The sequence below is a fragment of the Salvelinus namaycush genome, unplaced genomic scaffold (assembly GCF_016432855.1).
Source record: "Salvelinus namaycush isolate Seneca unplaced genomic scaffold, SaNama_1.0 Scaffold177, whole genome shotgun sequence".
Lineage (NCBI taxonomy): Eukaryota > Metazoa > Chordata > Actinopteri > Salmoniformes > Salmonidae > Salvelinus > Salvelinus namaycush.
Genome location: NW_024058530.1, coordinates 17,501 through 41,225, shown reverse-complemented (window position 1 = coordinate 41,225; position 23,725 = coordinate 17,501). Strand labels below are relative to the sequence as shown.

The following is a 23,725-nucleotide window of genomic DNA, read 5'->3' as shown; positions in this document are numbered from 1 at the left end:
TCCTTTCCTCCACTGCAGCCAGGTCCTTTCCTCCACTGCAGCCAGGTCCTTTCCTCCACTGCAGCCAGGTCCTTTCCTCCACTGCAGCCAGGTCCTTTCCTCCACTGCAGCCAGGTCCTTCCCTCCACTGCAGCCAGGTCCTTTCCTCCACTGCAGCCAGGTCCTTCCCTCCACTGCAGCCAGGTCCTTCCCTCCACTGCAGCCAGGTCCTTTCCTCCACTGCAGCCAGGTCCTTTCCTCCACTGCAGCCAGGTCCTTTCCTCCACTGCAGCCAGGTCCGTTCCTCCACTGCAGCCAGGTCCTTTCCTCCACTGCAGCCAGGTCCTTTCCTCCACTGCAGCCAGGTCCTTTCCTCCACTGCAGCCAGGTCCTTTCCTCCACTGCAGCCAGGTCCGTTCCTCCACTGCAGCCAGGTCCTTTCCTCCACTGCAGCCAGGTCCTTCTCTCCACTGCAGCCAGGTCCTTCCCTCCACTGCAGCCAGGTCCTTCCCTCCACTGCAGCCAGGTCCTTTCCTCCACTGCAGCCAGGTCCTTTCCTCCACTGCAGCCAGGTCCTCCCCTCCACTGCAGCCAGGTCCTTCCCTCCACTGCAGCCAGGTCCTTTCCTCCACTGCAGCCAGGTCCTTTCCTCCACTGCAGCCAGGTCCTTTCCTCCACTGCAGCCAGGTCCTTTCCTCCACTGCAGCCAGGTCCTTTCCTCCACTGCAGCCAAGGTCCTTTCCTCCACTGCAGCCAGGTCCTTTCCTCCAGGCTTTGTGGCTTGGAAAGGGTAGTGACTATTCATACGTTCATCTAATAATCAAACAGAGGGGGTTTTGGAAAAGTAGGTACTTTAGTCCAAACACCCCCATCTAGTGGATGTATAGTGTCATTAGAATGAGTAGGAAATCAATATTCAAGACAAAGGTTGGAGGAACATATTGTTACTATAAAGTAATGAAGACACAATGGAGGGGATTTGTTTTCACATGGATTTATAGCTTGTTACTTCAGAAGAAAAACTGTTGACATCCAGAAAATAGAAATGAATGTATTATCAGGGAACAATCTTTGCAAAATAAGGCAATTGATATGTTGTTAACTTGAGGTATGAAATAATGTATAAGGTATGAAATTAAGTATAAAATAATTGGAATGTTAATGACATCTCCATGCGTCCACCTGGGGGGTCAGAGGTCATACCTGTATGCATTTTGGGGAATAATGATGAGACAGAATGGGCAGCATTGGGATGTGTTTTATTATCACATCGTACCATAGATGATAACTCCGACAAACTCCCCACAGAACAAGGAGACACATTGGAAAAGTTTCATAGAGTCGTCATGGATTCAGTGTAAAATCAGTCACAGCAGCCTATTTTCAAGTTCATTCATTTCAATGTGGAGGAACTGAATAGATTTTTCAGGGCAATGCAGGTGCTTCTACACCTGCATTACTAGCTGTTTGGGGTTTTAGGCTGGGTCTCTGTACAGCACTTCGAGATATTAGCTGATGTACGAAGGGCTATATAAAATAAAATTGATTGATTGATTGAATAAATAATTGGTTTAATAAGACTAAAAAAGACTGAAATTGTGTGTTACTGTGAGGAAAGTCATAAAATATGTCCCAGTATATGTATTTAGTAAGATATTACCAGAGTGTCTGCTAAATTACTAAAATGTAAATGTAAATATGGTAGAAATATGACAAAACACAAAAAAAAATGTCTGAAGTTAAGACGGGCTGAGGAGATCTGATAGATAGGTTTCCTTCTATGAGAAAATATCAGTCATTTAACATGACCTTTATTAATTTTTTTATTTATGTAACTAGGCAAGTCAGTTAAGAACAAATTCTTATTTTCAATGACGGCCAAGGAACAGTGGGTTAAATGTCTTCTTCAGGGGCAGAACGACAGATGTGTACCTCGTCAGCTTGGGGATTCAGTCTTGCAATCTTGCAACCTTTCAGTCTAACGCTCTAACCACTAGGCTACGCTGCCGCCCCGATTACGATGCCTTCATGTGCTTTATGTGCAGAAATTATTTTTTTTAAATCACAAAATGTGACGTTAGCTGATGAAGATTATCTCATAGAACAAAGTGGATAACATTTCCTGAGCCTGTATTTACCAAATAACACATTTTCGGAGATTTTTTTTTTTTAACTAGAAAAACGCCATTTATTACCCCATAGGCTGTGGAACGAACCATGGCGGAGTTAGTGCCTACAAAAATACGCCATTACAATTTCTCTTTATAGCTGGAACAGGGAGCTGGATGGATGAAGTGGCGCCCCCTGGTGGCCTTCATTGGGTCCTCTCCCCTCTCATCGGGCCCTCTCCTCTCTCATCGGGCCCTCTCCCCTCTCATCGGGCCCTCTCCCCTCTCATCGGGCCCTCTCTCTCGTGGTCAGCTCCCCCTCACTTGGTCGACCTCAGACTTCCTTTATGTTAGTTAATCATCAAACATACACCCCCACCCTTCTTCTTCCCGGCTGTATGTAATAACACACTAAAATGTCTGGGCTAACAATGTAAGAAATAACACTCATTTTTGTCTTCATCGAAATTACGGATTGCCTCTTGTCCGCTTGTCGTCCCCTTATGCCATAGTTTGATCAAGTATATTATGGAAGTGCAAATGTGCTTATAATTGGAATGTTTGATAAACTTGGGAATGGAATTCAAAACACAGCGCTGTGAAAACAATGAAGAAGTTTGAGTTTGGGAAACACTGAGATCCTCTGCATCAATGTAGCCTAGTCAGATGTATATTATTAGAGATAATGTGGAAATACAATGCAACAATGTAACGTAACTAAAGGATCTAAAGATACTGCATGTTTAAACTTCATTAAAGGGAACAAAACCTATAATGGGATGTTTTAAACATCTAAAATGACGAACTTCCACATGTTCAAAGCTAAATGGGTCAATATGCTGAAATGGATGACTGTGTCTTTAAAGCATTAATGGAGGTCTAAAGGGGCATTGCGTTTAACAATCAAATCTTCAACTGTGTCCTCAGAAATTAAAAGTGAATGATGGAGGATGAAATCCTAAATTTATTTTTATTTTTTACCTTTATTTAACTAGGCAAGTCAGTTAAGAACAAATTCTTATTTTCAATGACGGCCTAGGAACAGTGGGTTAACTGCCTGTTCAGGGGAAGAACGACAGATTTGTACCTTGTCAGCTCGGGGATTTGAACTTGCAACCTTTCGGTTACTAGTCCAACGCTCTAACCACTAGGCTACCCTGCCGCCCCCTAAATAAGACCCCACTGGAGAGGGCAGAGGAGCATTTTAAATTCACTCTACGCAGCACGGAGAGGCAAACTTGGAGAGTGGACACGCACAATGATTTAAATAAAAGTCCTTCTTGTTGATGGAGGAAACGTTGAAACTGTGAATGAGGGTCTTGAAGCATTTGATGCTGTTCTCAATGACTTTCAGAATGCTCATGAATCTGTACTAGAGCTGGTCACAGAGGAAGAACAGGAAAATGACTTTCAGAATGTTCATGAATCTGTACTAGAGCTGGTCACAGAGGAGGAATTCCTCTATTAGGAACCTGAATCATCACCTGTTGAGTTTGCTGAATTAGGTGCAGTTCCAAAGAACCCACTACAAAGGGTTTTACAACAACCGACAACAAAGCCATCAAAACCTATTCAGAAAACAGTCATAAACCACACCCCTCAGCAGTCAACAACAAGGTCTAGCAATCAACACAGAATCAACACTATGGGTATCAGCCATAATACCAGCCATGATAACCTCTCTACTGTCATGCAAAGGCAGAATGAAATTACAGACCTCCTTGTACTACAGCACAAACAGGCCACACTCCCTGTTAGGGAGATAACTATGTATGACGGTGATCCTCTAAACTTCAGGTCATTCGTGCATTTGAGCATGGCATAGAAGAGAAGACCAGCAGCCACCAGGATAGGCTCTATTACCTGGAACAGTACACCTCTGGTCAGCAGTCACCAGGATAGGCTCTATTACCTGGAACAGTACACCTCTGGTCAGCAGTCACCAGGATAGGCTCTATTACCTGGAACAGTACACCTCTGGCCAGCAGTCACCAGGATAGGCTCTATTACCTGGAACAGTACACCTCTGGTCAGCAGTCACCAGGATAGGCTCTATTACCTGGAACAGTACACCTCTGGTCAGCAGCTACCAGGATAGGCTCTGTTACCTGGAACAGTACACCTCTGGTCAGCAGCTACCAGGATAGGCTCTATTACCTGGAACAGTACACCTCTGGTCAGCAGTCACCAGGATAGGCTCTATTACCTGGAACAGGACACCTCTGGTCAGCAGTCACCAGGATAGGCTCTATTACCTGGAACAGTACACCTCTGGTCAGCAGTCACCAGGATAGGCTCTATTACCTGGAACAGGACACCTCTGGTCAGCAGTCACCAGGATAGGCTCTATTACCTGGAACAGTACACCTCTGGTCAGCCCAAGGATCTGGTCCGTAGTTGTCTGCATATGGAAGCCAGAAGAGGCAACGAGGTTGTTAAAGGAACACTTTGGCAATGAAATCAAAGTCACCACTGCTTACATCAAACCGGATGATGGAAAGGGACTGGTGGCTATGCACGCTATCTTAGAGGTTGCTGTAATGCTATGCACTCTATCTTAGAGGTTGCTGTAACGCTATGCACTCTATCTTAGAGGTTGCTGTAACGCTATGCACTCTATCTTAGAGGTTGCTGTAATGCTATGCACTCTATCTTAGAGGTTGCTGTAATGCTATGCACGCTATCTTAGAGGTTGCTGTAACGCTATGCAACACCTACAGAAAATGGAAGAGCGAAATCTTCCCTCCGACATAAAGTTGATCATGTCAAAACTTCCCTTCAAACTGAGGGAAAATGGAGGTCTACAGCATGTGATATTTTAGAGAGAAGACACCTGAGAACCCAGTTCAGTGACCTTGTGACGTTCATGGAAAAACAGGCCAAAATATTGCAGGATCCGTTGTATGGAGATATTCAACATCCCCTGTCCAACAAAACGTTTTTAAAATAAATAAAAAAACAGCAGCAGACTCTAAACAGCTGTTCAAGTCCAAGAGTAGGGGAAGCAGCTTTGACACTGCAGTAATGTAGTGTCAGATTGCGACTCTGAATAACCTTTCAAAGAACAAACATTCAAAGTAAAGAGACCAGACGCCTACCCTTCTGATGCTCCCAGTAGTAAAGAGACCAGACACCTGCCCTTCTGATGCTCCCAGTAGTAAAGAGACTAGACACCTGCCCTTCTGATGCTCCCAGTAGTAAAGAGACTAGACACCTGCCCTTCTGATGCTCCCAGAAGTAAAGAGACCAGACACCTGTCCTTCTGATGCTCCCAGTAGTAAAGAGACCAGACACCTGCCCTTCTGATGCTCCCAGTAGTAAAGAGACCAGACACCTGCCCTTCTGATGCTCCCAGTAGTAAAGAGACCAGACGCCTGCCCTTCTGATGCTCCCAGTAGTAAAGAGACCAGACACCTGCCCTTCTGATGCTCCCAGTAGTAAAGAGACCAGACACCTGCCCTTCTGATGGTCCCAGTAGTAAAGAGACCAGACACCTGCCATCCTGATGCTCCCAGTAGTAAAGAGATCAGACACCTGCCCTTCTGATGCTCCCAGTAGTAAAGAGACCAGATACCTGCCCTTCTGATCCTCCCAGTAGTAAAGAGACCAGATACCTGCCCTTCTGATCCTCCCAGTAGTAAAGAGACCAGACACCTGCCCTTCTGATGCTCCCAGTAGTAAAGAGACCAGACACCTGCCTTTCTGATGCTCCCAGTAGTAAAGAGACCAGACACCTGCCCTTCTGATGCTCCCAGTAGTAAAGAGACCAGACACCTGCCCTTCTGATGCTCCCAGTAGTAAAGAGACCAGACACCTGCCCTTCTGATGCTCCCAGTAGTAAAGAGACCAGACACCTGCCCTTCTGATGCTCCCAGTAGTAAAGAGACCAGACACCTACCCTTCTGATGCTCCCAGTAGTAAAGAGACCAGACACCTGCCCTTCTGATGCTCCCAGTAGTAAAGAGACCAGACACCTGCCCTTCTGATGCTCCCAGTAGTAAAGAGACCAGACACCTGCCCTTCTGATGCTCCCAGTAGTAAAGAGACCAGACACCTACCCTTCTGATGCTCCCAGTAGTAAAGAGACCAGACACCTGCCCTTCTGATGCTCCCAGTAGTAAAGAGACCAGACACCTACCCTTCTGATGCTCCCAGTAGTAAAGAGACTAGACACCTACCCTTCTGATGCTCCCAGTAGTAAAGAGACCAGACACCTGCCCTTCTGATGCTCCCAGTAGTAAAGAGACCAGACACCTGTCCTTCTGATGCTCCCAGTAGTAAAGAGACCAGACACCTGTCCTTCTGATGCCCCCAGTAGTAAAGAGACCAGACACCTGCCCTTCTGATGCTCCCAGTATCATGTGTATTTTGTGTTGTTGAACATTTATTGGTCGACTGCCAACAGGTGAAGGTACAGCCACACAAATCCAAGGTTGAGTTTCTAAGATCAAGAGGTCTTTGTTTTGGCCTCTCTGATGAGAGGAATGCAAAGAATGAAAAGAAAGATGACCTGTCAGAGCTGTCAAAGAAAGCACCCCACTATCCTGCACATTGAAGGAAGAAAGAGAAGTAGACCTCTGAAGGAGGATATGAGTGGTGTAGCAGTAAAGTGGGAGGAGACTGTCAAGCAGTGCTCTTGTTTCACTGGAAGCTGGTGAAGATACCGGGGCCGGTACAGATGGTGCACTTGTGCCAGTTCAAGTAAAGCTAGTAAATAGAAGCCAGTCTGTGTTAATCTATGTGTTTCTTCATTCTGGTAGTTTAGCAAGATTTTGTACAGAGAGACTCATGATGCAGCTGAAAGCTAAAGCCAGTGAGACTGATATTCTGCTACACAATGGAGCAGGAGAGTCCTACCAGGAGCTTTGAGATATCTGGATTAGAGATTGGCAACATGGAAGGAGACATTTCTTGCATTTTCAAAGGTCTACACCCAGCATAAGATCCCTGTGACGAGAGAACATTCCCACTCAGAAAGATCTCAAAAGGTGGCCATACCTGAAAGGGGTTCAGTTGAAGGAGATTGATGCCGACGTTGAACTCCTGATTGGCATAAATGCTCCAAAGGCAATGGAACCCTGGCAAATCATAAATAGCCAAGGCAACGGACCGTATGCAGTGAAAACACACTTTGGACGGGTGATGAACGGTCCTCTTAACACTTGTACCATGGCAGAAGAATCTGGGCATCCTAAGGTGATGGCCAATCGTATTTCAATGGCCGACCTGGGTGTTCTTCTTGTAAATCAGTACAACCGTGACTTCCCTGAGAGAGAGTATGAAGAGAAAAGTGAGATGTCAGCTGAGGATCGTAAGTTTATGGAGATGGAATCAAGCTCCGTAATCCTCAAAGACCGTCACTACTACTTACCGTTGCCCTTTCGCAACAAAGATGTAGTCCTGCCAAACAACCGTGACATGGCAGAGCAGCGGGCTCTAAATATTATCAGGAAGTTCAAGAAGGACGAAGGTTAATCTGCAGAGTACAAAGGCTTCATGGAAGAGGTAATAACAAAAGGTTAGGCCACAAGAACAGCTCCTCAGAGAGAAAGGCAAGGTATGGTACATACCACACCATGGCGTTCACCATAAGAACAGCTCCTCAGAGAGAAAGGCAAGGTATGGTACATACCACACCATGGTGTTCACCATAAGAACAGCTCCTCAGAGAGAAAGGCAAGGTACGGTACATACCACACCATGGCGTTCACCATAAGAACAGCTCCTCAGAGAGAAAGGCAAGGTACGGTACATACCACACCATGGCGTTCACCATAAGAACAGCTCCTCAGAGAGAAAGGCAAGGTACGGTACATACCACACCATGGCGTTCACCATAAGAACAGCTCCTCAGAGAGAAAGGCAAGGTACGGTACATACCACACCATGGCGTTCACCATAAGAACAGCTCCTCAGAGAGAAAGGCAAGGTATGGTACATACCACACCATGGCGTTCACCATAAGAACAGCTCCTCAGAGAGAAAGGCAAGGTATGGTACATACCACACCATGGCATTCACCATAAGCGCAAAGGAACAATACGAGTGGTGTTCGACTGCTCATCATATAAAGGTACATCTCTCAACAGTGAACTCCTTCAAGGCCCTGACGTTGCAAACACGCTCTTAGGAGACTTGCTAAGATTTCTGCAAGAGCATATTGCCATGATGGCAGACATCGAAGGAATGTTCCATCAAGTACGTGTCCATGAAGATGACTTAGACTTCCTGCGATTCCTATGGTGGCCAGAATGATGGTACATCTTTTGGGTGCTATATCCTCTCCAAGTTGCGCAAACTTTGCACTGCGAAAGACGGCAGAAGACAACTGTGTGAAGTACGACGAAGAGGTGAATCAAACAGTCAAGTCCATCTTCTATGTTGATGACTGCCTCAAATCAGTGGCCACAGAAGAACAAGCCACAGCTCACACAAATATCCCTCAGATGTTTGCTCTCTCAATTTATGGACAGACAGCCAGTCTGTGCTAAAATACATCCGCAACGATACCAAGAGATTCCATACCTTTGTGGCTAATAGGGTTGCTGTGATCCGTGACCTGTCGAAAGCAACACAGTGGAGCTATTTGAACTCCCAACACAACCCAGCCGATGATGCCTTGAGGGTTACAATCTGAAACTTCCCTGAACTCAAAGAGATGGCTCAAAGGACCAGATTTCCCGAAGAAAGCAGAAACACAATGGCGGAAAGTCCCCGAGGAGCTTGGCTTCATCCCTCCGGATGATCCAGAGTTGAGAAAGGACATCATCGCTCTCACAGAAAACCCTCAGATGTGTGTTCTCCGGGTGGGTTCAAGTTGATCAAGTGGGTCATCAACAGCCGCGCTGTGCTGGTTTCTATTCCTGATGAACACACAGCCAGGCAGATAAAACAACTGGACCTGGACAGAGAGAAGCTGCTGGAAAAGGTCCACATCCCATTTATACTGGGGAAATCAAGAGTGACTCCACATCAAGCAGATGACAACCCCAGACTGGAATCTGCTGCGGCAACATTGGAGGTGCAAGTGGACAGGATGTTAAGGTTGGAGTTCCAGATGGAACTTGAGGAGTCAACTTTCTGGACGGACAGCCAGTCTGTGCTAAATTACATCCTCAACGATACCAAGAGATTCCATACCTTTGTGGCTAAAAGGGTTGCATCATTCAAACAGTTTTAGAAACTTCAGTGTTTTCTATCCAAATCTACTAATAATATGCAAATATTAGCAACTGGGACTGAGTAGCAGGCAGTTTACTCTGGGCACGCTTTTCATCCAAATGTGAAAATGCTGCCCCCTATCCATAACAAGTTAATCAGAACAGATGTGCTAACATAATTGCAAAAGGGTTTTCTAATGATTAATTTGCCTTTTTAAAATGATAAACTTGGATTAGCTAACACAATGTGCGATTGGAACACAGGAATGATGGTTGCTGAAAATGGGTCTCTGTACACCTATGTAGATATTCCATTAAAAAATCTGCCATTTCCAGCTACAATAGTCATTTACAACATTAACAATGTCTACACTGTATTTCTGATCAATTTTATGTTATTTTAACTCACAAAAAAAATTGCTTTTCTTTCAAAAACAAGGACATTTCTATGTGACCCCAAACTTTTGAACGGTGGTGTAGCTATGAACCGTAATAGTGCTCTGGTATAGAATGTTTTGTGAATTGACTCTATTTTTGTAATATTAAGTAACTGTTATGTATTCAGTGCAGTTAACAATTAGGGGCCGGTATGTTAGAGCCGATGTGGACATACTTGTATAAAAGACAGAACATACAGAGCTCCATGTACGTGTGTGTAAATATATGAAATATGAATGTATATGATGAAATATCAGGTACCTTGATGATTTATATTGACCTGATTGAGATATATTCCTTTGTTATAAGTGGACCTTAGTTTTTAGCTCCTCCTCTTGACCATTCATTGTACTGTGGTCAGTGTGTTAGTGACAGGATAAAGGCAGGAAGTTGGGCCTTCGGGGGAGGGGGAGTCCAAGCTAGACTCGGGAGTGGGAACTTTGAATGTGGACTGTATGTGTCTGAAACAACCCCGCTTCAGGCTTGGGCAGTGGTTCTGGTCAAGAGAAAAGGAAGCCACTACAATCATCATAAATATGGAAGAACTCTTCAGATTGTTTTGGCTGGGAAGCATGCAGACGCCTTAACTCAGCCTCCCATAAACTCAGCCTTTACCCCCAGCCCTGTCCCCTGTCCCCTGCACACCCTAACCCAAACTCAGCCTTTACCCCCAGCCCTGTCCCCTGCACACCCTAACCCAAACTCAGCCCTTACCCCCAGCCCTGTCCCATGCACACCCTAACCCAAACTCAGCCTTTACCCCCAGCCCTGTCCCCTGCACACCCTAACCCAAACTCAGCCTTTACCCCCAGCCTGTCCCCTGCACACCCTAACCCAAACTCAGCCTTTACCCCCAGCCCTGTCCCCTGCACACCCTAACCCAAACTCAGCCTTTACCCCCAGCCCTGTCCCCTGCACACCCTAACCCAAACTCAGCCTTTACCCCCAGCCCTGTCCCCTGCACACCCTAACCCAAACTCAGTCTTTACCTCCAGCCCTGTCCCCTGCACACCCTAACCCAAACACAGCCTTTACCCCCAGCCCTGTCCCCTGCACACCCTAACCCAAACTCAGCCCTTACCCCCAGCCCTGTCCCATGCACACCCTAACCCAAACTCAGCCTTTACTCCCAGTCCCATATATGGTATGTCTGACTTTCAGATTTGTAAATTCACTGCAGTTTCCAACATTGACCAGCAGGTGGCAATGATACTCTCTTCTCAGACAGTAAATGACCACCAGTCAGCTACATTTATTTTGTTAGGAGGGGATGGAAAAGCATTGGGACTCTTTGTCATGGAAGCAACTTCACTCATTTACTCATGTGAATAGGTCCAAAGAGATAAGAGAAGCTAATATTGATAGGCACTGTTAAATATTTACAGCTCAGGATAATATGACTATAATTAAAGAACACCACTACCATCTGCTGGCTGGATCGGTCTTCTGATTTGAATTGAAACAGTTTTAAGAACTTTAGAGATGATAAACTAAAATATGATGATAGAAGACGGCACCATGCTGTATGATAGCATAAACCCTCTAATGTTGGGCACTAGTTAACAAAGTCCCAAACCCCGCCCATTTTTACATTTTACCAGATTCTCTGTAGTGAGTCCATTTTCTAACTTTTTTAGTAATTGAAACCACAGCTCAGGCATTGCAAGCGCTATGTTCTACCAACTGAGCTACAGTATTACAATCTGATTTTAACCCTAAACCACACTGCTAATGTTATGCCTAACCTTAAACTAAGATCAGAAATGTACATTTCTGTTTTAATGACATGTTACGATAGGCCTATAGACAATTTGGACTTTGTGACTGGGTTTTCTATTAACCAGAGAGGCTGGGGGGAGGAGTTTACTCCAAGTACCTGTGCAAAGGTGAAGGTGAAAGTTGTGTCTCAGTATAGACCTGAGGTGTAGATTGTTCTGTAAAAACGTGTAGATATGCACATATAGTGACTATAAGAGTGGTTATGGATTTAAATCAACTATTTTGAATGTGAAGTGGAGGACGTGAAGACCAGTAAAGGTAAGAGGAGATGTCAGTATATTTAACTTTCCAAACTAGACACAACAGTCCTGTTTTAAAACAATGAGGACTGGAGAAAGAGGAAGTGATGTTTGTATCTGTGTGATTGAGCAAAAGAGAGAATTTGATGAATGGTAATGATGTAAATATGAATGTTTTCTCTTTTTATTGCAGTTAAAAATGGCAGAGTCCAGAGTTCATAGTAAGTCACCATGCTATAATTAATTATTCACTTTTCTTTCATGTATCTGAGAGAACAGAACTAAACCAACTATTGAAAATGAAATGTGTTTGTGGTTTTATTTGTCTTTATGTGGAAATGTGTGTCTGGATGAAATGTGTTTGTAACATGAGGAGTTGTAGCTGAGTTTGTGTCTGTGAGAAACAGCTCTACTGCTCCACAGTGACCTCTCCCTCCAAACATCTCTTTATTAAATAACCCATTTAATCCAGTCGGACACAATACGGAAGAAAATAAACCTTTTGTACTTTACTGGCTCTAGAGAAGTTAAAGTTGTACATATCAACAAATAAGTTGGGCCCTCGAGTGGCGCAGCGGTCTAAGGTACTGCATCTCAGTGTGAGAGGCGTCTCTACAGAATCTGGTTCAAATCCAAATCCACAGCCAGCCATGAATGGGGGTAGGCTGTCATTGTAAATTAGAATTTGTTCTGAACTGACTTGTCTCGTTAAATATATAAAATATGTATCCAGAGCAATTAGCATTAAGTGTCTTGCTCAAGGGCATATCAACAAATGTTTTCCTAGTTTCCTCAGGGATTCAAACCAGCGACGTTTCGGTTACTGGCCCAATGCTCTTAAGTGTTAGGCTACCTGCCAAACATGTCTGACTAATGGGAAAATACCGAGCTTCTAATTGTAGATATTGTTTAGTGTGTCTTGCACAATGGTAGACCTGGTTAGTATGAATGTTGAGGCTTGGACACTGGGGTAGACCTGGTTAGTATGAATGTTGAGGCTTGGACACTGGGGTAGACCTGTTTTATATGAGTATGCCCATGGATTTCCCTGGTTTATAATGTGGTGTAGGGATACACAAGGTTCATACAGGTAATGGGGCTGGATGGATGTCTATTGCCCATTCAAATCCTTTCTGGCAACAACGTTTGTGGTAGAAACAAGAGATTGGGGCTGGGTCACATGTGTTATACCACTGTAATATTAGTTTATCTATGAAATGATTAGTGTATACAGGTCAGAGGTCACAGGACTAAAACATGCTGATAACAGGGTTGGGGTGTGCAGTGAATAGCTGGATATAGGTTACTGTTGGTGACTTGGGGAATACAGGCCTAAGGAAAGTGGGTAACAGGGCTGAGATAGGAAAGTAACAGGGATGAGGTGTATTGGCAAAGGAACTGGGGTCTTGAGTAACACACAGGTCATTTAGGGCCAGGATATGCCTGTATCTGTACTTGATTGTATAGATATTGAGGGTATTGGCATGTGGGTGTTAGGGTTAGGGCATGGGGGTAACAGGGCTGGGGTGTGTGGGTCATTGAGTTTAGGTGTGTGGGTAAGTGGACTGAGGTATATAGATATTGAGGGTATTGGCATGTGGGTGTTGGGGTTAGGGCATGGGGGTAACAGGGCTGGGGTGTGTGGGTCATTGAGTTTAGGTGTGTGGGTAAGTGGACTGAGGTATATAGATATTGAGGGTATTGGCATGTGGGTGTTGGGGTTAGGGCATGGGGGTAACAGGGCTGGGGTGTGTGGGTCATTGAGTTTAGGTGTTTGGGTAAGTGGACTGAGGTATATAGATATTGAGGGTATTGTCATGTGGGTGTTGGGGTTAGGGCATGGGGGTACCAGGGCTGGGGTGTGTGGGTCATTGAGTTTAGGTGTTTGGGTAAGTGGACTGAGGTATATAGATATTGTGGGTGTTAGGGTTAGGGCATGGGGGTAGCAGGGCTGGGGTGTGTGGGTCATTGAGTTTAGGTGTCTGGGTAAGTGGACTGAGGTATATAGATATTGAGGGTATTGGCATGTGGGTGTTAGGGTTAGGGCATGGGGGTAACAGGGCTGGGGTGTGTGGGTCATTGAGTTTAGGTGTCTGGGTAAGTGGATTGAGGTATATAGATATTGAGGGTATTGGCATGTGGGTGTTAGGGTTAGGGCATGGGGGTAACAGGGCTGGGGTGTGTGGGTCATTGAGTTTAGGTGTGTGGGTAAGTGGACTGAGGTATATAGATATTGAGGGTGTTAGGGTTAGGGCATGGGGGTAACAGGGCTGGGGTGTGTGGGTCATTGAGTTTAGGTGTGTGGGTAAGTGGACTGAGGTAATAGATATTGAGGGTATTATCATGTGGGTGTTAGGGTTAGGGCATGGGGGTAACAGGGCTGGGGTGTGTGGGTCATTGAGTTTAGGTGTGTGGGTAAGTGGACTGAGGTATATAGATATTGAGGTTGAGGAATAGGGGTAAATATCTGTTCATGTTATTATAGACAGAGCACTCTGTCACAATTGTGACCAAGAATAAAACATACTTTAAAATAAATAAATAAATAATCAAAATGGATGACATGTTAGGCTTACTAGTGGCATAAGATTAGCATAGTGGCATGTCTGGGAAAGATGTGGGAACAAATGGGATAATATCATTCTAGATTGTAGCATCACATTCTTCTATGACATATATACTTTCCTTCAAATGAATATGTCTGTCTGAGATTGTGGGGGTTGTATTTTAGAATTGACATGGTCCTGGTTGTTGTATGTCTATTGTAGTTTTTAATTCAGCTGTGTTTATAAATGTACTGAGAGGATTTGTGTTTCTGACACAGATGATGTCATTAAACATGAAATGTTCTCTCTTTCTGAACAGATCAGTTTAAACTCACCTCAGAAGACCATGTGTGGTCTGATGTTGGTGAAGAGGTCACCCTCCCCTGTCACCTCTCACCTGATACCAGTGCTGTTGCCACGACGATCAGGTGGTTTAAAAGGACAGAGTGTATTTACCTGTATAAGAATGGCCAGGTGACAGAGAGGAGTGGCTATGAGGTCAGAGTGAGTCTGATCACCCAGGAGCTGAAGAGAGGCAACGTGTCTCTGAGGCTGAGAGACTACAGGAGGTCAGATAGAGGAGTCTACATATGTCAGGTCATCCATGGAGAACAGAAGACGGAGGCTGCAGTGGGTTTATGGGTCATAGAAGGTAAGTGTTCTAGAACTCCAGTAATGTTTCTAAACACCTAAACAACAACAACAACCAGTCTCTTTCCCTGTACAGAACACTTGTACTTTCTCATGTAGGTAGGAGTTCATAGTAGGAGTTACAGATGAATAGACTAGATTCATTCTGAATATCAACTAGTTACAATGCATATTACCATCACTGTGAGCTTTAAGCTGGTCCTAAAGCATTAGAACCATTCCAACATTACTGTCACGTCCCTTGATTGTCATTAGTAATGAATGTGATGAACACTCATACCCCTCTGATGTATATCACATCACTATGGTATATGAGAGGATAATGTGACAGATGGTGATTTGAAGGTAATGATAATAACTAATGCATTCTGTTTTACATGATCATTATTCATGTCTCTCCATCTTGGATAATGGATGATCAGGATCCGGTGAGTAATTACTTATTTGTCTGTTTTGTTTATTGACAACCAATAATACAAGACAAAGAACAGACCAGAGTGTTAATATGATACTATAAAAACTACAGGCCTTGTGAACAGCAGTGTGTCTTCTTCAAGGCTGCAAAATAAATCAGTTTCTTTACATTTATCAATACTCTCCCCAAATGTTCTCAAGGTAGGTTGGATTATGATGTATAGATGTTCTTCAAATTATCCACAATTTTCATATCATAGTCCTCCCACAATATATCTGCTATAGAGGTCACCATTTCACATAGCCTTCCCACAATATTTCTTCCAAAGAGCTCAACATATCACACTCCAAAATGAACATGGAATCAGCTTGAATTGTCACGCCCTGACCTTAGAGAGCCTTTTTATTTCTCTATTTGGTTAGGTCAGGGTATGATTTGGGTGGGCATTCTAGTTTTTCTATTTCTTTGTTGGCCGGGTATGGTTCTTGTTTTTGGTTAGTTGCTGTGTTAGCGCTACAAAACTTTACGTGTCGTTTATTCTTTCTTGTTTTTGGTGTTGATTTAATAAATTGATGATGTACGCCTACCACGCTGCACCTTGGTCCAATCCATCTTTCAACGAACGTGACATGAATTCAGTTTGATGTCCTAGTATGAATCATTCTGTGATGTTTAGACTGTTCCAGTAGTAGCACTGCTTACATCCCTTTCCCTAGATGTACATTAGTAATGAATGTGATGAACAGTCATATCAATATGATGTATGGTATTTGATTGAATAATGTCATGTGACTGAAATTGGATTGAATGTAACTGTAATGACTCATACATTTTGTAATACATTATCAATATTCATTCCTGTCCATCTTGGATAATGGATGATCAGGAGCAATACCATAAACCTCCCACAATATCTCTGCCATAGAGGTCAATATTTCACACACCAAAATTAAAATAGAATCATCTTGAATTTATCTTGATGTCTTATTATGAAGCATTCAGTCATTCTCATACTGCTCACATAGTAGTGCTGCTAACATCCCTTTCCCTAGATGTACATTAGTAATGAATGTGATGAACAGTCATTCCAATATGATGTATGGTATTTCATTAAATTAATGTAATGAGACAGAAATTCAATGAACAATAATAACTAATGCATTCTGTTTTACATGATCATTATTCATGACTCTCCATCTTGGATGATCAGCATGGGGTGAGTAATTACTTATTTGTCTGTTTTGTTTATTGACAACCAAAAACACAAGACAAAAACAAACCAGAGTGTTAATCTGATACTATAAAAACTACAGGCCTTGTGAACAGCAGTGTGTCTTCTTCAAGGTTACAAATTAAATCAGTTTCTTTACATTTATCAATACTCTCCCCAAACGTTCTCAAGATAGGTTGGATAAAGATGTATAGATGTTCTTCAAATTATCCAGAATTTTCATATCAAAATCCTCCCACAATATATCTGCTATAGAGGTCACCATTTCACATTGTCCTCCCACAATATTTCTTCCATAGAGCTCAACATATCACACTCCAAAATGAACATGAAATCAGCTTGAATTGTCACGCCCTGACCTTAGACAGCCTTTTTATTTCTCTATTTGGTTAGGTCAGGGTATGATTTGGGTGGGCATTCTAGTTTTTCTATTTCTTTGTTGGCCGGGTATGGTTCTTGTTTTTGGTTAGTTGATGTGTTAGCGCTACAAAACTTTACGTGTCGTTTATTCTTTCTTGTTTTTGGTGTTGATTTAATAAATTGATGATGTATGCCTACCACGCTGCACCTTGGTCCAATCCATCTTTCAACGAACGTGACATGAATTCAGTTTGATGTCCTAGTATGAATCATTCTGTGATGTTTAGACTGTTCCAATAGTAGCACTGCTTACATCCCTTTCCCTAGATGTACATTAGTAATGAATGTGATGAACAGTCATTCCTATATGATGTATGGTATTTCATTAAATTATGTAATGAGACAGAAATTAAATGAACAATAATAACTAATGTATTCTGTTTTACATGGTCATTATTCATGACTCTCCATCTTGGATAATGGATGATCAGCATTAGGTGAGTAATTACTTATTTGTCTGTTTTGTTTATTGACAAGCAATAACACAAGACAAAGAACAGACCAGAGTGTTAATCTGATACTATAAAAACTACATTCCTTGTGAACAGCAGTGTGTCTTCAAGGCTACAAATTAAATCAGTTTCTTTACATTTATCAAAACTCTCCCCAAATGTTCTCAAGGTAGGTTGGATTAAGATGTATAGATGTTCTTCAAATTATCCAGAATTTTCATATCATAGATCTCCCACAATATCTCTGCCATAGAGGTCAACATATCACACTCCAAAATGAACATGGAATCATCTTGAATTCAGTTTGATGTCCTAGTATGAATCAATCGGTGATGTTTAGACTGTTCCAATAGTAGCACTGCTTACATCCCTTTCCCTAGATGTACATTAGTAATGAATGTGATGAACAGTCATATCAATATGATGTATGGTATTTGATTGAATAATGTAATGTGACTCAAATTGGATTGAATGTAACTGTAATAACTCATATATTCTGTTTTACATGATCATTATTCATGACTCTCCATCTTGGATAATGGATGATCAGCACGGGGTGAGTAATTACTTATTTGTCTGTTTTGTTTATTGACAACCAATACCTCAAGACAAGGAACAGACCAGAGTGTTAATCTGATACTATAAAAACTACAGGCCTTGTGAACAGCAGTGTGTCTTCTTCAAGGCTACAAATTAAATCAGTTTCTTTACATTTATCAATACTCTCCCCAAATGTTCTCAAGGTAGGTTGGATTAAGATGTATAGATGTTCTTCAAATTATCCAGAATTTTCATATCAAAGTCCTCCCACAAAATATCTCCCATAGAGGTCACCATTTCACACACCAAAATGAACATGGAATCAGCTTGAATTGTCACGTCCTGACCTTAGAGAGCCTTTTTATTTCTCTATTTGGTAAGGTCAGGGTATGATTTGGGTGGGCATTCTAGTTTTTCTATTTCTTTGTTGGCCGGGTATGGTTCTTGTTTTTGGTTAGTTGCTGTGTTAGCGCTACAAAACTTTACGTGTCGTTTATTCTTTCTTGTTTTTGGTGTTGATTTAATAAATTGATGATGTACGCCTACCACGCTGCACCTTGGTCCAATCCATCTTTCAACGAACGTGACATGAATTCAGTTTGATGTCCTAGTATGAAGCATTCTGTGATGTTTAGACTGTTCCAATAGTAGCACTGCTTACATCCCTTTCCCTAGATGTACATTAGTAATGAATGTGATTAACAGTCATTCCAATATGATGTATGGTATTTCATTAAATGATGTAATGAGACAGAAATTCAATGAACAATAATAACTAATGCATTCTGTTTTACATGATCATTATTCATGACTCTCCATCTTGGATGATCAGCATGGGGTGAGTATTTACTTATTTGTCTGTTTTGTTTATTGACAACCAATAACACAAGACAAAGAACAGACCAGAGTGTTAATCTGATACTTTAAAAACTACAGGCCTTGTGAACAGCAGTGTGTCTTCTTCAAGACTACAAATTAAATCAGTTTCTTTACATTTATCAATACTCTCCCCAAATGTTCTCAAGGTAGGTTGGATTAAGATGTCAGATGTTCTTCAAATTCTACTGAATGTCTATTCCATAGAACCCTGCCTCCTGACACAATATCCTGTATCTGCCATAGAGCCCAATGCTGGTTATCACTAACAATGAACATAATCATTTGATCAGAGATAGGACAATAACAAAGCAACATTATTTATGAAGTTAACCAGATCTCATTGGTGCCCACAGTCCCTACATGAGGGAGGGTGACAGGAGAAATCTGATTGGTCCTGTTTGTTCTGTATATAGTGATGTAGTCTACCACACAGACCTCACCTCTCTGTTTTACACCATAGTCTCAGGATCAGAGTATTTACAACATGAGACCCAGGAGGACAAGCTGAAGAGGGAGGCATCAGCTGGTGAGCTTAGTAAGTATGAGAGAGTCTGGAGGAGAGAGTATTGAATCAGGGAACATGAGTGATGTCATTCAGTTTTTCAGACTAATTCATTTGTAATGTATCAAATAGTCAATAGACCAGTTGATGATTGGTTCAGCTCAGATAACTGTTGACTGGAGGAAATAATTACTAATAATTGTACCACCTCCATCAAATGATAATGTCTTTATAGGCATACTATTGAATGAATTAATACATTACTTATTCAAACAAGCAATTAAATATGTTAATTGCTCTCTCTCAGAGTTGAAGATGGATAAAGAATTAAAAGAGATATTAAGACAGGAGATGATGAACCAACTAAAGGAGAAAGACACACAACTGGATGATATGACCCAGGAAGTGAGAGAGAAAGAGAGACTCCTGGGGGAGAAGAACCAGATAATGGGACAGAGGGAGAAACTATTAGAAGAGAAAGAAAACCAACTGGAAGAGAAAGACAAGCAACTAAATGATAGAGACATTCAACTAGAGGCACTGAGAAAGAACCTGCAGGACAAGAACAGCCAAGTAGAGAACTTCAGAGTCCTGCTGCAGGAAAAAGACCTTCAACTAGAGGACAGACACAAACTGGGAGAGAAGGACAGACTACTGGAAGAGAGAGACAAACTACTAGAAGAGAGAGACAAACTACTGGAAGAGAGAGACAAAGTTCTGGAGGGAAAAGAACATGAACTAAAAGAGATGAGGCAGGAAGTAGAAGAGAAAGATAACCTACTAGAGGAGAGAGAGAAGCAGTTAAAGGAAAGAGACAAACAGCTGGAGGATGTCAACAATGAAAATGCTGAACTGGGTAAGATTATTCACACCATTAATACATTTAGTCTTCTGTACTTTCCTCAATTCTCAGGTTATTGTCGACTCTCCACTGAGTTGTGAATATTGTTTTACATCACTTCATACTTTCCCTCTGCATCACATTTCTGTCTAAAGTCTTTAACACAGAATTCAGATCCTAGTCCTCCTTTGTTATTTCAGCTGAACAGATATGTGATGTGAAGACTGAGGTAGAGAGACTGAGAAGAGAGATCTCAGCCCAGATGACTGGTGAGTGAGATATGTGATACTTAACATTTCAATAGAAACCCAGAACTCCCCTTCAGTAGGTCTATGTGCCTTCATGTGTCACTGAGGTAAATGTTCCCATTCTAAATGGTTGTTCTATTATTTTAGAACCTGGAGAGACGTCAGATACAGGTTCCATACTCCCAGTCAGGAGGAGACACAGCATGGATGATCCTCCATACAGTGAGTTATCAATATTGTCCTGTTGTCTCCTACTGTTTCTAGTCTATAGTGGACCATCCTTCACTTAGTGAGTTTTCACTATTGTCCTGTTGTCTCCTACTGTTTCTAGTCTATAGTGGACCATCCTTCACTTAGTGAGTTATCACTATTGTCCTGTTGTCTCCTACTGTTTCTAGTCTATAGTGGACCATCCTTCACTTAGTGAGTTATCAATATTGTCCTGTTGTCTCCTACTGTTTCTAGTCTATAGTGGACCATCCTTCACTTAGTGAGTTATCACTATTGTCCTGTTGTCTCCTACTGTTTCTAGTCTATAGTGGACCATCCTTCACTTAGTGAGTTATCAGTATTGTCCTGTTGTCTCCTACTGTTTCTAGTCTATAGTGGACCATCATTCACTTAGTGAGTTATCAATATTGTCCTGTTGTCTCCTACTGTTTCTAGTCTATAGTGGACCATCCTTCACTAAGTGAGTTATATATGTTGTCTCGAACTGTCATCAATCTTGATATTCTCTATTTTCTCCAATAATCTATATTTCACTGTGATGTGTAATGTATTTGTAGTTTGTTTATAGTATGTTTTAAACGTGTCTCTGATGAGTCAGTATGTTGACCAGTTCTCTATGTTGTGTTACAGTGGGAGGAGAGACCTCAGATACAGACCCCACACTTCCACTGAGGAGGACAAACAGCATGGAGTTACATCCTCCAGAGAGTGAGTTATGGATGTAGATTATATTATATTTGACTCTGTTGTACATCCTCCAGATAGTGAGTTATGGATGTAGATTATATTATATTTGACTCTGTTGTACATCCTCCAGAGAGTCAGTGTGTTGATCAGTGCTGTGTGTTGTGTTGCAGTGGGAGGAGAGAGCAGCAGTCCAGACTCCCCAGTGTCTCCCAGTGTGTCTGAGCTGAGACTGGTGCTGCTGGGGAGGACTGGGGCTGGGAGGAGTGCAGCAGGAAACACCATCCTGGGCAGAGAGGAGTTTGGGGCCCAGGCCAGCCCCTCTGCAGTGACCCAGAGGAGTAAGAGGAGAGAGGGGGATGTGTGTGGGAGACGGCTGGTGCTGGTGGACACTCCAGACTGGTTCTGTCCTGGACTCTCTCTGGAGGAGATGAGACAGGATGTGGGGCTCTGTGTCCGTCTGTCTGCCCCGGGACCCCACACCTTCCTCCTGGTCATACCAGTGGAGCCCTCTAAGGGGGAGGAGAGAGGGGTGCTGGAGAGAATAGAGGAGATGTTTGGGGAGGGTTGTTGGGAACACACTGTGATTCTCTTCACCCATGATGATGGCCTGAAAGAGCAGAGCATTGAGGAGTTTCTCCAAGCAGGAAGTCAGGACCTCCAGCAGCTTGTAGAGAAAAGTGGGAGCAGGTACCACGTCCTCAATATTAAGGACAGGGCCCATGGCAATCAGGTATCAGAGCTGCTGGATCAGGTAGAGGAGATGGTGGCAGGAAACAGAGAGAGATTCTACAGCAGTCAGACCTACCAGGAGGCAGAGACCCAGGTTAGAGAGATGGAGGGAAAGATCCAGAGAGAGAGAGGAGAGAGGAAACAGAGGGAGGAGAGAGACTTGAGAGAGAGGCTTGAGAAGGAGTTGCATGACTCTCTGATAAAGATAAAGGGAGTGATCCAGGAACATGAGGGAGATATCAGAACACTCAGTGAAAGAACCAGTGAACTGGAGAGACAGGTGAAAGAAGAGAGGGATGAGGAGAAGAAAAGACAGCTGGAGAAGGAGCTGAAGAGGGAGTCTGATAGGAGGGAGGAGATGGAGAGAAAGATGGAGAGATTTAGAGAGAAGACAGAGAATGAGAGGAGGGAGATGGAGGAGAGACACAGACAGGAGATAGAGATGATGGAGAACTATGAAGGAGAGGCCAGAGTTGAAGCAGAGAGAAACATGATGAAGATAGTCCTACCTGAGTTACAGAGGAACATGATGATCTCACAGACAAAGATGCAGAGGGAGTTCAGCAGACAGATGGAGGAGAAGAATAGACAGATGAAGGAGAAGAATAGACAGATGGAGGAGAAGAATAGACAGATGGAGGAGAAGGATAGAGAGATAAAGAGACTGAAACAGAACTCAGAGGTCTATGTAGCCAGTGGGATGAGCAGGCAACATGTACAACGAGAGACAAGAGGAATTAGAGGAGGAAGAGAGGGAAGAAGGATGAGTTGGATGAGACAATTGTTTTGTGTAGTGGTTAGAGAGGAGACTAGTTAGAGAGACAACTGTTTTGTGTAGGGGTTAGAGAGGAGACTAGTTAGAGAGACAACTGTTTTGTGGAGGGGTTAGAGAGGAGACCAGTTAGAGAGACAAATGTTTTGTGTAGGGGTTAGAGAGGAGACTAGTTAGAGAGACAACTGTTTTGTGTAGTGGTTAGAGAGGAGACTAGTTAGAGAGACAACTGTTTTGTGTAGGGGTTAGAGAGGAGACTAGTTAGAGAGACAACTGTTTTGTGTAGTGGTTAGAGAGCAGACTAGTTAGAGACAACTGTTGTGTGTAGGGGTTAGAGAGGAGACTAGTTAGAGACAACTGTTTTGTGTAGTGGTTAGAGAGCAGACTAGTTAGAGACAACTGTTTTGTGTAGGGGTTAGAGAGCAGACTAGTTAGAGACAACTGTTTTGTGTAGGGGTTAGAGAGGAGACTAGTTAGAGAGACAACTGTTTTGTGTAGTGGTTAGAGAGCAGACTAGTTAGAGACAACTGTTTTGTGTAGTGGTTAGAGAGCAGACTAGTTAGAGACAACTGTTTTGTGTAGTGGTTAGAGAGCAGACTAGTTAGAGACAACTGTTTTGTGTAGTGGTTAGAGAGCAGACTAGTTAGAGACAACTGTTTTGTGTAGTGGTTAGAGAGACAACTGTTTTGTGTAGGGGTTAGAGAGGAGACCAGTTAGAGAGACAACTGTTTTGTGTAGGGGTTAGAGAGGAGACTAGTTAGAGAGACAACTGTTTTGTGTAGGGTTAGAGAGAGACTAGTTAGAGACAACTGTTTTGTGTAGGGGTTAGAGAGGAGACTAGTTAGAGAGACAACTGTTTTGTGTAGGGTTAGAGAAGA

At 42.9% G+C, this 23,725-nt stretch overlaps 1 protein-coding gene across 3 annotated transcripts in view; it reads left to right on the top strand.

Moving 5' to 3' along the window:
- The window catches only part of LOC120037604 (trichohyalin-like), a 58,682-nt gene extending 35,740 nt beyond the window's left edge, over positions 1 to 22,942 (top strand). For 2 of the 3 annotated variants that reach the window (XM_038983600.1, XM_038983602.1), the window contains one exon: positions 21,517 to 22,940. In XM_038983600.1, coding sequence (XP_038839528.1) covers positions 21,517 to 22,892 — 1,376 coding nt within the window. In that variant the 3' untranslated portion in view covers positions 22,893 to 22,940. Of the gene's footprint in view, positions 1 to 21,516 lie in introns of all 3 variants that reach the window. The other variant, XM_038983601.1, reaches the window with a different exon arrangement.
- Positions 22,943 to 23,725: the final 783 nt, after the last annotated feature.